Source organism: Gasterosteus aculeatus, chromosome 9 (assembly GCF_964276395.1).
Source record: "Gasterosteus aculeatus chromosome 9, fGasAcu3.hap1.1, whole genome shotgun sequence".
Classification (NCBI taxonomy): Eukaryota; Metazoa; Chordata; class Actinopteri; order Perciformes; family Gasterosteidae; genus Gasterosteus; species Gasterosteus aculeatus.
Genome location: NC_135696.1, coordinates 21,960,276 through 21,976,065, shown reverse-complemented (window position 1 = coordinate 21,976,065; position 15,790 = coordinate 21,960,276). Strand labels below are relative to the sequence as shown.

Here is a 15,790-nt window from a genome sequence, read left to right as displayed (position 1 = left end):
TCGGCTTTCCGGAAAGGCAAGCACAAGAATTCCAATACACAGGGCGTGTGTAAGTGACAATACAAATCTTTGGATGAGGTCATATGACTTCATGTTAGACTATAAAGGAACTCCAATCCGCACATAGAGCACATGTGTTAAACGCCGACGACTTTTCTATTGTGAGGATTACAGAAAGGCTTCTGACAGACGACAGGCTTGTTGTCTCTTTTTATATATTGACTTTTATTTTTATATTGATTTGTGTTGTTGATTGATTGTTGGCGGCTGCTCCTTAGAGAAGATTAGAATTTTTAAAATTCTATTAAAAATACATTTTACAAATCGTCAATATGTGTCTATTTGTGTTTTTGAAACGTGGAATATATCCAGTAATTAATGCTTTTCCTGCACGTCCTCTGCTCGTCTCAGCTCGGGCCGTGTCCAAAAGGGGCGGGTCTAAGAAGAAGTTGGCCAATCACAGTTAATGAGTGACATTATAACGTCAGCTTCTTCAACTTCAACCGTCAAATTCCCATCAGGACGCTGGATATTATATATATATATATATATATATATATATATATATATATATATATATATATATATATATATATATATATATATATATATATATATATAAACATTAAAAAATAACTTTTTTTATGGTTTAAGATCTGATTAAATGATTTCTTTATTTGCCCACAATAGAAAGATACTGAGACGTAATCAGTACTAGTATCTTTTTTCTTAAATAAAACAAATTTATTGGATTTTCCTTTTTTTAAATGGAGTTCCGTAGACTGACTGGATGTTTTGTACCGGCAATCTGTTGGATTTAAGCATCTCGACCTCGTCAACTTGCAGTGAATGTTGATTTTATTGAGGTAGTTTCTTTTGGCGCAGGTCTTTAAATCAGAACACGTACATTTTTAAGGAATAATTTAAGAGTAATCTGATGTTTCATCCAACTCATGGCAAGAAAGTGAAGCATTCCTCCAGAAATGTGGAACTATTCCTTTAACGTTCACATGGCAGCTCGTCATATCTGTGTCAGTATGCAGCCAATAATCAGATGGTTTGATCACCTTTCATCATTATCATTATTTGTCTGTGCTGATGCTGCGTCTGGATTCAATACGCTGACTAATGGGTCACGTCATGAAATCCTTCAGTCTCATTGACGCACCAAATCCTCCATTCAGCAAAGGTCAGAATGTGACTTTAAACAGTTGCTGCAGCGAACGTTGGACATTGAACTGCAGCCTTAAAGGAAACGGATCCTGATGATTCGCTGGTTGAAACTCGAACGGACGGCGTACTGCGGCCTCGGGTTTGGATCGACCACGAAGTGCTTTATTTCATGTCTGCTCCCATAGACGTCTATGAGAAAATGACTCCACTTCTCTCTGGATTCATTCCCTCAGTAAACATTCTCTAGTTTTATATATATATGTGTGTGTATATATATATATATATATATATATATATAATTCTTTTTTTATATATATATATATTTATATATATAGCAGTTGATGCTTTAGGGCGGGACTGCACGCTGATTGACAAGTGTTTACTTCTTAACTCACAACAACTTTTTACCACGTGTAAATACTTATTTGTAGATACTTCTAAAAGGCCGTTACGTGTATCCAGTGATTGTGTTTACATTTGTATGGACGTTCATTGTTTCTTTTAGCCCAATAAGGACACTTAAAGGAACAGTGTCGGAGCTGAGGGAGCCACTTCCGGTCCATGCCTCGCCTCGTCACGTGACCGCGGCGAACATAAACAGATGTCACATGACTCGTGGGTTCATTCCCTCCCAACATGGACGCCGACTCGCTGCTGCGCTCCGCTGCGGCGCTGCTGCTGCTCGTCCTCGGCGGGGTTTGGAGCTTCCCTCTCGGGCAAGAAGGCGAGCGAACCCCCGCCTGCGGATACGAGGTGCGTTCACGTGTCCGCCGCTCTGCGCGTTACTTTCTGTTTCACGAAAGTTTGGCTAAAAAAAAAAGAAAAAAAGCTCGACGCCGTTTTATTTCCGGCTTTTTTCTCTATCCCTGTTTTGTCGGTTTGAAAGTGGAACATTTTACGACAAAATGCTACTGAACGAGTCTATTTGAATAATATGCATCGTCTCCTCATCGTGTGCCTTCCCCGCCGAGGTCAGTAGTGCGTTGCCCTGTAGACGTGTCCTTAGTGTGTGTTTTCTGCGCGCGCAGTCATGTCACGTCACTCAACCCGACATGCTGAACGTCCACCTGGTCCCTCACACGCACGATGACGTCGGCTGGCTCAAGACTGTCGACCAGTACTACTACGGAGGTCTGTCTGAGACACACACACACACACACACACACACACAACCTCCTATAGTAAAATCCCCTCTTGTCCTCAATCTAAACACTGTGTGTGTGTGTGTGTGTGTGTGTAGACCGTAACGACATCCAGCATGCGGGCGTGCAGTACATCCTGGACTCGGTGGTGGACCAGCTGCTGAAGAACCCCGACAGGAGGTTCATCTACGTGGAGACGGCGTTCTTCTACCGCTGGTGGAAGCAGCAGAGCTCCGGCATGCAGCAGACCGTCAAACGGCTGGTGGACGAAGGTGAATGAACCCACTGGTGCATTTACACGGGAGGGTTTCGGAACATAACCTCCCCCCCCCCTCACCCCCCTCGCTCTCTCTTCAGGCCGCCTGGAGTTTGTGAATGGCGGCTGGTGCATGAGCGACGAGGCCACCACCCACTACAGCGCCGTCATCGACCAGATGACCATGGGCCTGAGGTTCCTCAACGACACGTTCGGGCCGTGCGGTCGCCCCCGCGTCGCCTGGCACATCGACCCCTTCGGCCACGCCCGCGAACACGCCTCCATGTTCGCCCAGGTAGCTCCTCTTAAAGGGCCGGTCCCGCTGTCCTGTAAGGCAGCAGGTACACGGCCAGGTGACATCCTCCGTGGGGGTGTGCTCAACGCACGGCGGGGGGGGGGGACTCCTCCGGTCCCATACTCGTGACCGTACTCTTAAACTAACGAGACCTAACCTGTTACGAACCTGAATACCGTTTCTCAGATGGGGTACGACGGCTTCTTCCTCGGTCGCCTGGATTACCAGGACCGGAAGCGCAGGAGGACCGCGCGGGAGCAGGAGCTTCTGTGGAGGGCCTCTGAAAGCCTGACCCCCCCAATGGCCGACCTCTTCACGGGTAAACAAACCTACAAATGTCCAAACAGGGTGAATTGGTGAAGAAACGACGATGTGGAGGAGGCTGTAATCTGGGGAGGGGGGGTCAAAGTTCAAACAAACCGTCTGGTCTTTGAACCCCCGACAGGGATTCTTCCCAACGGGTACAACCCCCCCGACGGCTTCTGCTGGGACCAGTCCTGTGACGACCCGCCAATCAGAGACGACCCCGAGCTGGAGGACTACAACGTGGACGATGTGGTGAGGCGCTTCCTCGCCATCGCCCACAAGCAGGTTAGAGACGCACGCACACACACACACACACACACACAGAATACCTCACGTTGCGTCTGATTGAAAATCAGATCCAGGAACCGATCGGACCAGACAGCTGACCGTCACATCAGGTTTCATGCTCCAGTATTGAGTCAAATCATTGATCAGGTCATTGATGTGTTTCTAGTCTCTGATCCTGTGACACCGATCGGTGTTCAGTGTAACCGGGGGAGGGGCTACTAGCATTCGCCGCATGGCTAACAAGGCCACATTTTGATGCGTTCAGGCTCTGCTCGGTGAAATGTAGTATTGATGAGACGCTTTAATGATGCAGGCTGCTTTCAGAACAACATGAGTACGTCGACCCGGACGCATTTACAGCTGTTACCGCCCCCCCCCCCCCGCCCCCCCCCCCCCGTCCCCCCCGCAGGCTCAGGTGTACAAGACCAACCACATCATCATGACCATGGGATCGGACTTCCAGTACGAGAACGCCAACCTGTGGTACAAGAACCTGGACAAGCTGATCCGCTACGTCAACGCGCAGCAGGCGCGCGGCGGCCGGGTCAACGCGCTCTACTCCACGCCGTCCTGCTACCTGCAGGAGCTGCACCGGGCCAACCTCAGCTGGTAGCCTGCGCCGCCACAGCACGCCAGACGTTCCCGCCGAGGCCTCATTCTCATGTCATCTCTTGTTGTTGTTGTTGTTTTTTAACGCAGGGCTCTGAAGACGGACGATTTCTTCCCCTACGCAGACGCCGCCCACGACTACTGGACCGGGTACTTCACCAGCCGGCCGGCGCTGAAACGCTACGAGAGGATCAGCAACGGCCGCCTGCAGGTAGCACGAGGCCCGAAACGCCCCCAAAAGAAAGAAAACCTGTCCGACCGCATGACGGCGTCATCGCTCCGTTAGCATGTTGTGCTACGTTAGCGTTCATCCGCTCAGGTTTCCTCTCTGCGTCTCCACAGACGTGTAACCAGCTGGAGGTCCTGGGCGGGCCGATCTCCAGGAACGGACCCTTTGGGAAGGGCGACAGCGAGACCATGAGTGAGCTTTAGCCGCAGGGGGCGGGGGGGGGGGGGGGGGGGGGGTCATCCTGATCTATGATTGGCATGTTACAAAGCGCTGTGTGCTCTCAGAGAAAGCCGTGGCGGTGGCTCAGCACCACGACGCCGTCTCCGGCACGGAGAAGCAACACGTAGCCGACGACTACGCCAGGAGGCTGGCGAGCGGCTGGCAGCGCTGTCAGGTACGGGCGGGCGGGGGAGGGGGGGGGGGGGGACGTGCCGTGACCGAAGTGATTCGCCAGGCTCTGACTTTTTCCTTTTTCCTTTTTTTTGGGCGCCTCAGGTCCTGGTGAGCAACAGCCTGGCGGCTCTGAGCGGCTCGACTGCCGAGCGGATCTACTGCGACAACCTGAACATCAGCGTTTGTCCCCTGACCGAGTCCAGCAAGAAGGTGACTCACACACACACACACACAGACACACACACGGGGACTCCAGCGGCGTGCAGGGAGACATGAAGTTGTTTCCTCTCAGTTCTCAGTCAACGTGTACAACCCTCTGGTTCGCGCCGTCATCTGGCCGGTCAGACTGCCGGTGAACGGAACATCGTACGAAGTCTCGGACGCTGAAGGAAGATCCGTGGACTGCCAGGTGTGTGTGTGTGTGTGTGTGTGTGTGTGTGTGTGTGTGTGTGTGTGTGTGTGTGTGTGTGTGTGTGTGTGTGTGTGTGTGTGTGTGTGTGTGTGTGTGTGTGTGTGTGTGTGTGTGTGTGTGTGTGTGTGTGAGAAAATTGCATCTAGTGTTCCTGGTGTGTGTCGCCCGTTCTTCTGTCACGCGGCGGTTGTCGTTGTCGTTTCTGCCTCCAGGTGGTTCCGGTGTCGGCGGAGACGCAGGCGGTGAGGAGGAGCCGAGGCTCCGCCCCCAACGAGCTGGTGTTCCAGGTGCGGGCTCCTCCTCTGGGCTTCAACACCTACTCCGTGTCCCTGCTCCGGGACGGGCCTCCGCCGGCGCCCGCGCAGCGCCGCGCGCCCACCGCCATCCAGAACCAGGTACTTTTAGGTGGTGATGTGCTCAAGGGCCGTGGGAAAATTGAGACTCCTTTTATGTCTGAAAGTACACGTGAGGCCTTATGAGTTTTTCCGTGTCCGCCTGCTCCAGTTCCTACGAGCGACCTTTGACCCCGCCACCGGCCTCTTGAGCGGCCTCAGCAACCTGGAGACCAAACGGACCATAAAGCTGACTCAGAACTTCTTCTGGCGAGTCTCTCGCCCTCATCTTCTTCTTCCTCCTCCTGAAATGTAACGTGCCCACACACACCTTTTCGCTGGTCGGGTTTAATCGTTTTCCCGCGCGTCGCAGGTACAACGCCAGCGACGGCAACAACACGCGGAGCAACCAGCCGTCGGGGGCCTACATCTTCAGACCCAACTCCTCCACCCCGTTCCTCATCAGCCCGGCGGCCAAGACGGAGGTCATCCAGGTAGAGACGGAGCGGACGGGGACGCTGTGTCGGTGCTGGTTGTTTGTCATCGAAGCTGATGCGAAGTGTCTCGTGTCGCCCCCCCCAAAGACCCCCGTGCTGCAGGAGGTCAGGCAGCGGTTCGCCCCCTGGGTGTCTCAGGTGGTTCGTCTCCACGCGGACAGCAGAGCCCTGGAGCTGGAGTGGACCGTCGGGCCGCTGCCCATCCGGTGAGTGCGCGTGTTGGCCTCGTGCACAAGGAGTACGGGTTCCCCGTTCCGTTGAACAACCAATCAGTGTCTAGTTCAACAGGAAGAGGAGCTAGTAGCGTTAGCAGCGCGGCTAACGGCTAACCACCGGAGGCTCCCGTCAGTAGCGGCGTGATGACACCGATTCAGTGACTGTAACTTGCACCAAAGACGTGTTTATGTGTTACTATTGATCCTCAGTGATCAGACGTCTGACTATAATCTCTCGGTGTCAAACCGTCCTCTCTCTCAAAGGGACAACTTGGGGAAGGAGGTGATCACTCGTCTGGACACCAGCATCAAAACCGCCGAGTATTTCTACACCGACTCCAACGGCAGAGAAATGCTGCAGAGGAAGTAGGATGGTTGAACATCTTCAATAGCCTGAAGGAACGAGTCAAACCGTTTGTTAACGCGTGTGTGTGTCCGTGTGTCCTAAAGGAAAGATTTCCGGCCCACTTGGAAGCTTCGTCAGTCGGAGCCCATCGCTGGGAACTATCATCCAATCAACTCGCGCGCCTTCATCAAGGTGAGCGGCGAGGAGTTCATCATTGACGGTGTTTCAAAACCTTAAATCACCAGAATAATTTCGTCTCACTTTCCTCTCAGGCTTCCGTAGTTTTTCCCTCAAACAGAATAGTAATAATTCTAATAAACTTCCTTCCTTCAGGACGATGAGGACCAACTCACGGTGGTGACGGATCGCTCTCAGGGGGGGGCCAGCATCCACAACGGCTCTCTGGAGATCATGGTGGGACACACACACACACACACACACACACACACACACACACACACACACATTTAGACAAACCCATGCGTGCTAACCCCCCCCCCCCTCCCCTCAGCTCCACCGCCGGCTGCTGTACGACGACGTGCGCGGCGTGGCCGAGCCGCTCAACGAGACCTCCTCGGTGTTCCCCGAGGGTCTGGTGGTCCGAGGCCGCCTCCTCCTTTCCCTCCAGCGGCCGGACGGCGCCGCCGACGCCCACCGGCCGCTGGCCCAGCAGGAGGTGCTGCAGCCCACGCTCTCCTTCACCGACGGGGAGCCGCACCCCAACACCCGGCTGCAGGTGAGGGGGGGGAGGGGGAGGCGACCTCAGACCATTCTAGAGTCACCGTATTGTTGACTTGCAATGATTGGGATCCGGCTGACCTCCGTCCCTGGTCCTCCTCTGTAGTTCTCCGCGCTGCAGGCTGCGCTGCCCCCTGCTGTGCACCTGCTCACACTGACCCGGTGGGACGAGGACTCGGTGCTGCTGAGGCTGGAGCACCAGTTCCAGAGGCGGGAGAGCAAACGCAACTCGGGGCCGGTCACCGTCAACCTGCAGGTCAGCGATTGGAACCGACTTTTTGAATGCTGGGCCAGTAGACTTTAGCTCCGCCCCGTTCCCGCCGAGGGGAGGTGATGATGATGATGATGAAGAGCCGTGTTCTCCTGCTGTGCAGAAGCTGTTTTCCACTCTGGAGGTGCTGGGAGTGTCTGAGCTGAACCTGTCGGCCAATCAGTGGAAAGACGAGATGACGCGCCTTGATTGGACGCCACAGATGGGTATGTGACATCACACACGTGGACTACGTCTCTAGTAGAGACCTGTCAATCATTGTAAGCCCCGCCCCAAAGCATCCCCTGCTTCATGGTCTGTTGGACTCTACGTGGCCCATAATCTACTAAATGAGCATCACGCTGTATTGAATGAAGACTTAACTAGAGACTGAGACCATAAACTCATGTTTACTGAGGGAATAAACCCAGAGAGAAGTTTGGTTTTCCCGGGGGTCACAAAGACGCTTTAATAGTAGCTGCTGGGTGTTGGAGGTGCTCAGAACGGGTTTTATTCATGTTTATTCTCTTTGCATCTATTTTTTGCAGAGGAGAAGCCCCTGCTGAAGAGGCCTGGAGACCCCTCGGCGTTGGAGGTGACCTTGATGCCGATGGAGATCAGAACCTTTCTGCTGAGGGTCAGATAGCCTTGACCTTCTCTCGCTTGTGATCAAAGAACAGGACATCTGCGTCTCTTCAGGGGAACGGAGTAGATTGTGACTCGTTTCCTCCTCTGCTGCCTTTTTGTTGTGGATCCTAAATATCACAATCACAGAAATCCTTACAGACCATTGATTCCAACAGGAAATGGTGCCAATAAGTGTGAATAGTTTGAACATAATTTTTTTTTACTGATTGACCAGCAATTGATAATAAAATCTTCATTGTTACTTTGTCTCCACTTGAACCTTTTGAGTCTCTCTGTACACGTTGGACTCTTTCCAGAGTTCATATTGACTATAGAATATTCATAATAACAGTGAATTCATGTTGTTCTACATTTCTATTTTGTAAAAGCCATAAATGAAGTTAATTTACAGCTTCTCAGGGATTAATTAAGCCCAGCAGGGGGAGATGTTAGCGGCTTTGATCAGACTGAGCTCCCTGCAGCTACTGAACCACCAGTTAAAACTTCACCAGAGGAACAAAAGAATTAATTATATTCAGCGGGAGGATTTTTATTGGACTCAAAGTAGAAATAAACAAAAGCTCCGGAAATGTTCATGTCCTTTTTTTTCATCTGTCCAAACGCAATCTTCAGAAATAAAATGACTAAATCAAACAAAAAGCGCACTTCGATCTCCTTTAGACCTCGGTTTTCTCCTCCGGATCGTGGGAGTAGCAGCATTTGTCTCCATGTGCACACGTTCCCTGGAAGAAGGACAAATAATAAATGTCAGTTATCGCCGAGCCAGAAGTTCCATCACAGCTCCTGATCCAGTCTGTCCCCCCCAGGAGAAAAGACTGAATGCTTCTTTAGTATTCAGAGAGTTAAACCCTGGGTCTGTAGTACCTGGTGCTGCCTGCAGAGGCGCTGTTGCATGAGACGCTTTACCATCGACACTCGGAAGCAGAAACAAATCTCATGTAACCCGAAAGGTCTAAGAACACTCTGCAAATGAGCTCAGGACGTTACTGAAATTTCACATTAAGCACAAATTCAAAGAGCCATCAGCTGTTTCAGGCGACCCCGAGGGGGGGGAGCGATGCAGCTGACTAAGAGGACAGTTGAAGTGGGTTTAATGGCGTCATGTCACTCACGGGGAGTTTCCTCTGACCTGTTTGAACCTTTTGCACTGAATGTTTTTCAGCTCCGATTCCGTGATCTGGTTCTTCCTCTTGTTCTGGCACTTCTTGCTCTTGTCCTGCAGGTCGGTGCCGATGCCGCCACTGTGTGTGTGGAGGGAGGGAGGGAGGGAGGGAGGGAGGGGAGGAGGGGTGAGGAAGCAGCATGTGTGAGCAGCGCGTCTAACGGACGTTTCTCAGTCATTCCTCCTCATTGATCATCGAGGTTCTGTGGTCGTTACCCGGCTTTGGCGCGAGCTTTCGGGCCCCAGAAGGCCTGCGGGTTCTCCTGGAAGCGGGTCAGGTGCAGTTTACGGGACTGCGGGTTGGCGTCCTCTCGCACGGTGAAACATGCGTCTGTGCTGCGCACACACACACACACACACACACAGTCAGGTTTGTACTTCAGCAGCATGAAACGTGGTCATCGGGGTGTCCTGGCGGACTCACCCGGGCTCCCTGGAGAGGATCTTGAAGGCGGGACTCGTCTCCGTCAGCTTCTCCCTCTTCACAGGGTTGGTCTTCTCCTGTGAAAAGCGGGCGCGTGTTTAAAAATGAACCACGCGCAGAATGGCAGCAGGCGCTCGGCGACGGTTACCCAGCAGCGCATGATGTCCCAGATGACTGCAGGAGGAGCGTCCGTCTTGATGGCGTTCTTACAGGCGTGAGAGAGAGACACCCTGTGACCGGCGTGAAGGAGGGCCGACCTGCAGGGGGGGGGGGGGGAGGAGTCAGCGCATCGTGAGATACAAAGATCCTTTATGAGACTGGAATCAGGTGCCAGGCTGCAGGCCAGTTCCCCGAGGGTTCACCTGAACTGGAGCAGGGGGGGGGTGTTGCAGTGGATGGTGCCGCTCAGACTGTCCACGGTGTAGTAAAGAGGCACGTCGTCCAACTCCTGAAGCAAAGAGCGCGTCAGACCCCCACGACGCGGTACACACAACGACAACAACGACGACGACGACAGTACCTCCGTCACCATGCTCAGCACGCCCTCGATGCGCTTGGACGTCCCGAAGCGGGACGGGTTCCCCGACACGGCCGACAAAACCTTCTGCACGAACGGCAGGTCGTGGATAGGCTCCGCCCAGATGGGACCGCCCAGCTGCAGACACCGGAGACGGTGTGTAATGGTGAACGCAACACGTGTGCGTGTGTGTGTGTGTGTGCGTGTCTCACCTGGTGTCTCTGCCCACAGTGCTGACACTCTGGTCCAACCGGAGGCCCGATGGCGGGAGAGTACTTGACGCTGAAAGCACAGCAGAGTCCTCCTTACTACGGGGGGTGACGGGGGGGGTCATGGGTCGGCGCACTAGAAGGGAGAAGCCTTACTTCTTGCCGTTGCTCGTCCTCCGTCCCATCCTCTGCAGGTGGAACGAGCCGCAGCCCACGCAGTTGTAAACCAGAGCCTGCTTACTGCCACACGGGGACGGACAGAGACAAACTGTGACCAAACAGATCCTCCAAGCAGCTGCCCAGACCTCGTTTAGACGCTACGCGATCATTAGTGCGTGTGTGTGTGTGTGTGTGTGTGTGTGTGTACCTGCATGAGTTCTTGACTGTGGCCTGTCCTGTGAAGACGCGCACAAAGACGCGGATGTAGAAGTCCACGCTGACGCACAGCAGCGGCTGGATGTACCGCTGGTACACACCCGCCCGCTGGTCCAGGCTGTGGAGGATGATACGAAGAGCCTGCAGGTGGCCGGGGGAGGGAGGGAGGGAGGGAGGGAGGGCCGGGGGGGAGGCAGACACACACACAGGCTGATCTTCTTGCACGATTTGCCGTTAAATGAAGATCATCAACCTTGAGAATAAGTCGTCGTCCTCCTCAGCAGACATGCATGAGATGAACGGATGATTGACATCATGACATTTGTGCCTCAGGCCAGAATCCATGACAACGTTTACTGGGTTTCTGTCACACAGAGTGTGTGTGTGTGTGTGTGTGTGTGTGTGTGTGTGTGTGTGTGCGCGCTCACCATCTCGTGGCAGTATTTGGCTTTGATGGAGACCGACCCGTACTTGCTGTAGCAGGTCTCACCGCTGTTTCCTGCCATCACCGCCATGTCCGTGCACGTTACGCACAGCAGACCTGACGGAGAGGACGTAGGGGGCGGGGTCAAAGCAGTGAGTGACACTCAAACGAATGAGATATTCTGGGGTTCGCGTGCTTTGCAGAGGTCGGTCACACAGAGGCATCAGCGGGAGGATCGGCGCTGTGACCCGGACGCGTCGACCCGGGCGGCTCACGGCGATCTGCTGCTGAGCATCCGACTTTTACAGATGGAGGTACCCACCTCCCTCGCTGACTGACTGCACGGCGGCATCCAAGAAGGAGGAGGGGCTCCCGTAGGGGTCCAGGTCGATGACGTCATAGCGCTCCTTCTTCCCTCGCATCTCGTACATCAGCATGCTGGATGTCAGTGACAAGAGTGAGAGAAGTCCGGTCAAAGGTTGAAGAGGAGAGAAGGATAAATACAAGAGGAGCGAATCACCGAGGCAGCGCCACGCCCCCCCCCACCTCCCAATGTGGCGAGAGGACCGTACCTGGCGTCCCTGCAGCTGGCATGGAGCAGGTGTCCCACGCCGTTGTACTCGGCGTTCCTGGCGATCAGCGCCGCCGCCTTGGTGGAGAAGTCGTTGGCGGTGACGCTCCGCAGGCCCGGGACCTCCAGGGCGAAGCGCACCGAGCGCAGACCCGACGCCGACAGGCCCTCCAGCACGCGGAGGCCGAGCTGCAACGCAAGGCCGGGGGATTTAAAGGTCTTACAGGCTGAACGGACAGTGGGGACATTTTATCCCCAGTTTTTTCTACAATTTGTCATACAGGGAACCTTCAAGTGCTAAAGCTGCATTCTCTGCTGTGACCAGCAGGGGGCGACTCCTCTGGTCCCATTGAAGTCTATGAATCAATGTGTTCCCTCAGTAAACATTGTGAACAAGAGTTTATGGTCTCAATCTCTAGTTTCCAGTCTTCTTCAATACAGCATGATGTTCATTTGGTAAACTGTTGAGAGGGAAGTCTTCAATGACTTCTGAAGCCATTATTTCACTTCCATAAAATCCTCACACGTTTTCAAAGTCTGATCCAATTACCTCCCTCTGACAGCTGAAGTGTGAAATTACCTCGTGCAACATTAACATAAGCCGTCGGACGGAAACCCTCATCCACGCACTGTGTATTTTTAGCAGGGGAGACCTCGTGGGACTCAAACCCACCAACCCTGCCCGTGTTACGCTCCGGGCTGCCACCACAACCACCACCAACATTGGATTCATCAAGAAAAGAAAATATCATGTTTTTCCGCTTCTCTTGAATGACTTTTATGTTCGACTGACAGGCTGTTGCACGTCGCCCTCCCGTACCTCACACCGTTCCCCCACCGCCGCAGTGACGGTGGGAGACTCGGCTCGCTTCTTCTCCATCGCCTCGTCGGCCTCCTCCTCCTCCGACGGAGAGACCACCACCCGCTCCGTCTCGCCCGGCACCACCAGCTTCACCCCGCGCCGAGCCAGCACATCCCTGGCAAACTCTGTGAGCACCGCACATCTGTGACACACGAAAGGATATGAGGAATGAATATCTGACTCTGTGACGCGTGATAACCGAGGCCGACGCAGCAGGACCAAAACGCTTACGTCAGATCCCTGTTAAACTCCTGCACCGGGTTGTAGAACACCTCGTTGGCACTGGGAAACAAGATGGAGGCCTTGCCCTCCTTGACCACCGTCTCCCCGGGCAACAGTCCCACGGGACGCGCGTCCCCTTCAGCCGCCGCGCCCGGAGGCGCCGGGGTCGCGGTGGCCGGGACCCCCGGGGTCGTATCTAGGGGCTCCATGGACGTCGGCCCCCGGCAGGAAGCAGAGGCGGTGCGTGAACTCCGCCCGGACGTCTGTGCGGCTGAGCGGGTGGAGGATCGGCGCAGACGGTGGGAGATGACGGGGATCAGCCGGCCGGTCCGCACCAGCATGAAGGTAAACCGCCGGGAGGAGTCTGATGATGCAAAGAGAGGTTTCACTGACATGTGAATGTGTCCGCGTGTGTGCCACCATGCTTGATAACACCAACATTTAACACACGACCATGTTGATTACAGAATAACGCTGCATTTTATCACCTAGTAAAATAAAGGCTTCACGGATCTCTACGATCATCTGGGCCAGATGTGACTCGTTTATGTGAAGACGAAGTGGTGTAACTTAGATGTTAAAAGGAGCAGTGAAGTCTGCTTCTACCTATTTGTTCGGGCAGCATTTAGACTTTATATGTTTTCCACTTTCATAACACCAAAAAGCACAAGTTAGCTTCCATGAACTGCCGAATCAGACAGTAACGTCGGTGTAGTTGACTGTATCGATCCACAACAGGAGATTTCAGATTAACCTCAGGGATTCAATCTAAACTAATGTGCAGTTTGGGTTTCGTGTCTTTTCAATAAACCGCAGCTTAGTTAGCGTGTGAAAGAACAGCGCACACATGTGGTTTAAGTGGCTGAACTGAAACTGACCCCAGCTACCAAACCCCAGGCTGGATGTTATTCCTCCATTGCTAGCTTGTTTGCTAGCTATGCTAACCCTCGTAAACATGTCGTTTTTTTCACCTGTGTCGCCTCCCTTTGAAAGCCGACACCCTCGGCCGGATCCTCCGCGGGTTTCACTGTGATGGTCGATGCGTGTGACCGGGGCAGTAACCGTTTCCTCGCTGCGTGCTACTTAATCTCACGTTAGCGCATGGAGGCGGCCATGTTTTTTTTTGAGCGTCTCTACGGAAGCCCGCGCGGGCGGCAGGCAAACCGCGGCGCAATCTAAGGACACGGAGGGGAGGGAGGGGGAGGAACATGTGAGTAGAATGCAAAACACATGAGCCCGCATGGATAATCTCATTTAATCTCACCAGAAATCCGTGATGCGTTCAGACGCAAAAATGCTAAACGTGGGATTAAAAAGGGGGGAGACGATGAGGTTAATGTTGATCACGCTGCATGACGCCATGCACTGAATTCTGGTGCTCTGTGGCGTCAGAGCGTGCGAGGACAATTCATATCACGCGCCGGTTTGCATTGACACTCTGGGTTATTCTTTTGTGGCTTTGTGTTAATCATCCAACAGCAGCTAAAGCTGCACACTGCGTGCAGAAGCCTACGTGTACGTATCTGTTTGTCAAATTAAAAAGAATATTTAACAAAACCTCCATCCAAGCTCCCAATATAACACACATTTTTGTAACAAACACTGTGTTTGCAAAAACAATATACATTTTCACAGCTTAAACTGCGCAAAATTATGTAAAAATAAAACTAACATGACTCTAATCCTGCATTGTGGTATGTATGAGCTATAATCTTGTATACACTTTTTTGTGAAAGTAAAATGAATTTAAGGGCATAATCATTAACTGATTGAGGCTCAGCAATGGAATAGTGGATATATGGCTTTTATATTTTATTATTAAACATTATTTCGACTTGCACATAAATGTACTCAGGACCTCCTGGAAACTTGCTTCAAAGTATTTCACGATTCATGTTTCATTGAGTCCATTTCACCATAAAAAAAATAACAACTGTGAGAAATAAAAAATAGAGAATCCTCAGTGCACATCTGGATGGAGGCTCCATCTGACACGGGAGAATGATGGAGTTAATAGTAAATGGGGGGGGGGGGGGGGGGCAGTGCCGTGACCTGCAGCCTGTTTAGCATTCACTACACCTGGAAGGCCCCCACCTTCCCGACTTTGGGGTCCGCTGGGGACGCGCGCCCGTCTACCTGGATGCAGCGGCGCGTGCGTGCTCCCGACCCGTGACACGTCACTCCTTCGAATGTGATCTCACAGATCACGTTGATTCATTTAAGTCAGTGATGGATTTATAAACGTGTTTTTAATAATAGCCTCTTTTACGACATGGATTAAAAAATCATTTAATATGGGTTAAGTTATTTATTTACTTGTATTATATAGTATATTATCTATTTCCTGTATAAATATGTAATTACCATTAATTTGAGTTATCTCACATTTATTGTGACTGGTTAAAATAGTAATTCTACCTACAAGCCATCTTTTCTGCCTTATACTCATATGATGCATGTGTTTAGTGTTTAATGTCGGGGGAGATAATCATTTCCATTCATCGATTGGACCTCGGGGGTCCAGCCCCCCCGCGTTAACGTCAATCAACATTAGTGTCGTTACGGAGGGCGTTCGTTCGGTAGCAGCAGCCCTGACAAATGAGACGCCGTCTGCCTGTCGGTGTGTCTGTCTGCTCACCTGTCTGCCTGTCGTTGTGTCTGTCTGCTCACCTGTCTGTCTGTGTGTCTGTCTGCATACCTGCCTGCCTGTCTGACTGTCTAGTCGATCAGTAGCTCTGCGATCTGTCTGCAGCCCCTTGGAGAATTACACCCCCCCCCCAAATAAAAGCCCCTCTCTGCCCCCCCCTCCTCGATATCTCTGCGCTCATTCTCCCCGCCTGCAAAGCGTGAGTGAGTTCGCGCGCGAGCGCACGTGTAAGCATGTTGGTGTGCGCG

The 15,790-nt window shown here is 52.5% G+C and overlaps 2 protein-coding genes across 2 annotated transcripts; one reads left to right on the top strand and one right to left on the bottom strand.

Moving 5' to 3' along the window:
- Positions 1–1,704: 1,704 nt before the first annotated feature.
- On the top strand, positions 1,705–8,370 carry man2b1 (mannosidase, alpha, class 2B, member 1). The gene is made up of 23 exons (XM_040170120.2): positions 1,705–1,926; positions 2,202–2,304; positions 2,414–2,587; positions 2,673–2,866; positions 3,053–3,185; positions 3,312–3,457; positions 3,870–4,069; positions 4,160–4,280; positions 4,412–4,490; positions 4,583–4,692; positions 4,794–4,901; positions 4,984–5,100; positions 5,316–5,498; positions 5,608–5,705; positions 5,809–5,929; positions 6,020–6,138; positions 6,412–6,513; positions 6,598–6,685; positions 6,827–6,907; positions 7,005–7,229; positions 7,338–7,487; positions 7,606–7,708; positions 8,030–8,370. Exons 1-23 carry the CDS (start codon positions 1,810–1,812, stop codon positions 8,125–8,127), a joined length of 2,970 nt encoding a protein of 989 aa, XP_040026054.2. The 5' UTR covers positions 1,705–1,809; the 3' UTR covers positions 8,128–8,370.
- Positions 8,371–8,637: 267 nt separating this feature from the next.
- trmt1 (tRNA methyltransferase 1) lies at positions 8,638–14,070 on the bottom strand. Its single transcript, XM_040170121.2, has 16 exons — positions 13,867–14,070; positions 12,905–13,259; positions 12,632–12,815; positions 11,813–12,000; positions 11,563–11,678; positions 11,245–11,357; positions 10,809–10,957; positions 10,598–10,681; positions 10,445–10,514; positions 10,236–10,370; positions 10,078–10,163; positions 9,864–9,972; positions 9,716–9,792; positions 9,508–9,627; positions 9,259–9,370; positions 8,638–8,851 (listed from the first exon to the last, which is right to left on the bottom strand). The coding sequence occupies exons 2-16, from the start codon at positions 13,234–13,236 to the stop codon at positions 8,786–8,788; spliced, it is 1,941 nt and encodes a 646-aa protein (XP_040026055.2). The 5' UTR covers positions 13,237–13,259; positions 13,867–14,070; the 3' UTR covers positions 8,638–8,785.
- Between the last annotated feature and the right edge of the window lie 1,720 nt (positions 14,071–15,790).

Bases quoted from the DNA above. Each gene is read 5' to 3' on its own strand.
- trmt1 (XM_040170121.2), bottom strand. From the start codon at position 13,236: ATGCTGGTGCGGACCGGCCGGCTGATCCCCGTCATCTCCCACCGTCTG. The intron at 9,973-10,077 runs GTGAACCCTCGG...CCCCCCCTGCAG, and splicing joins CCCCCCCTGCTCCAGTTCAG to GTCGGCCCTCCTTCACGCCG. The intron at 8,852-9,258 runs GTCAGAGGAAAC...TCCTTCTTCCAG, and splicing joins AGTGCAAAAGGTTCAAACAG to GGAACGTGTGCACATGGAGA.
- man2b1 (XM_040170120.2), top strand. From the start codon at position 1,810: ATGGACGCCGACTCGCTGCTGCGCTCCGCTGCGGCGCTGCTGCTGCTC. The intron at 5,930-6,019 runs GTAGAGACGGAG...CCCCCCCCAAAG, and splicing joins CCAAGACGGAGGTCATCCAG to ACCCCCGTGCTGCAGGAGGT. The intron at 7,709-8,029 runs GTATGTGACATC...TATTTTTTGCAG, and splicing joins TGATTGGACGCCACAGATGG to AGGAGAAGCCCCTGCTGAAG.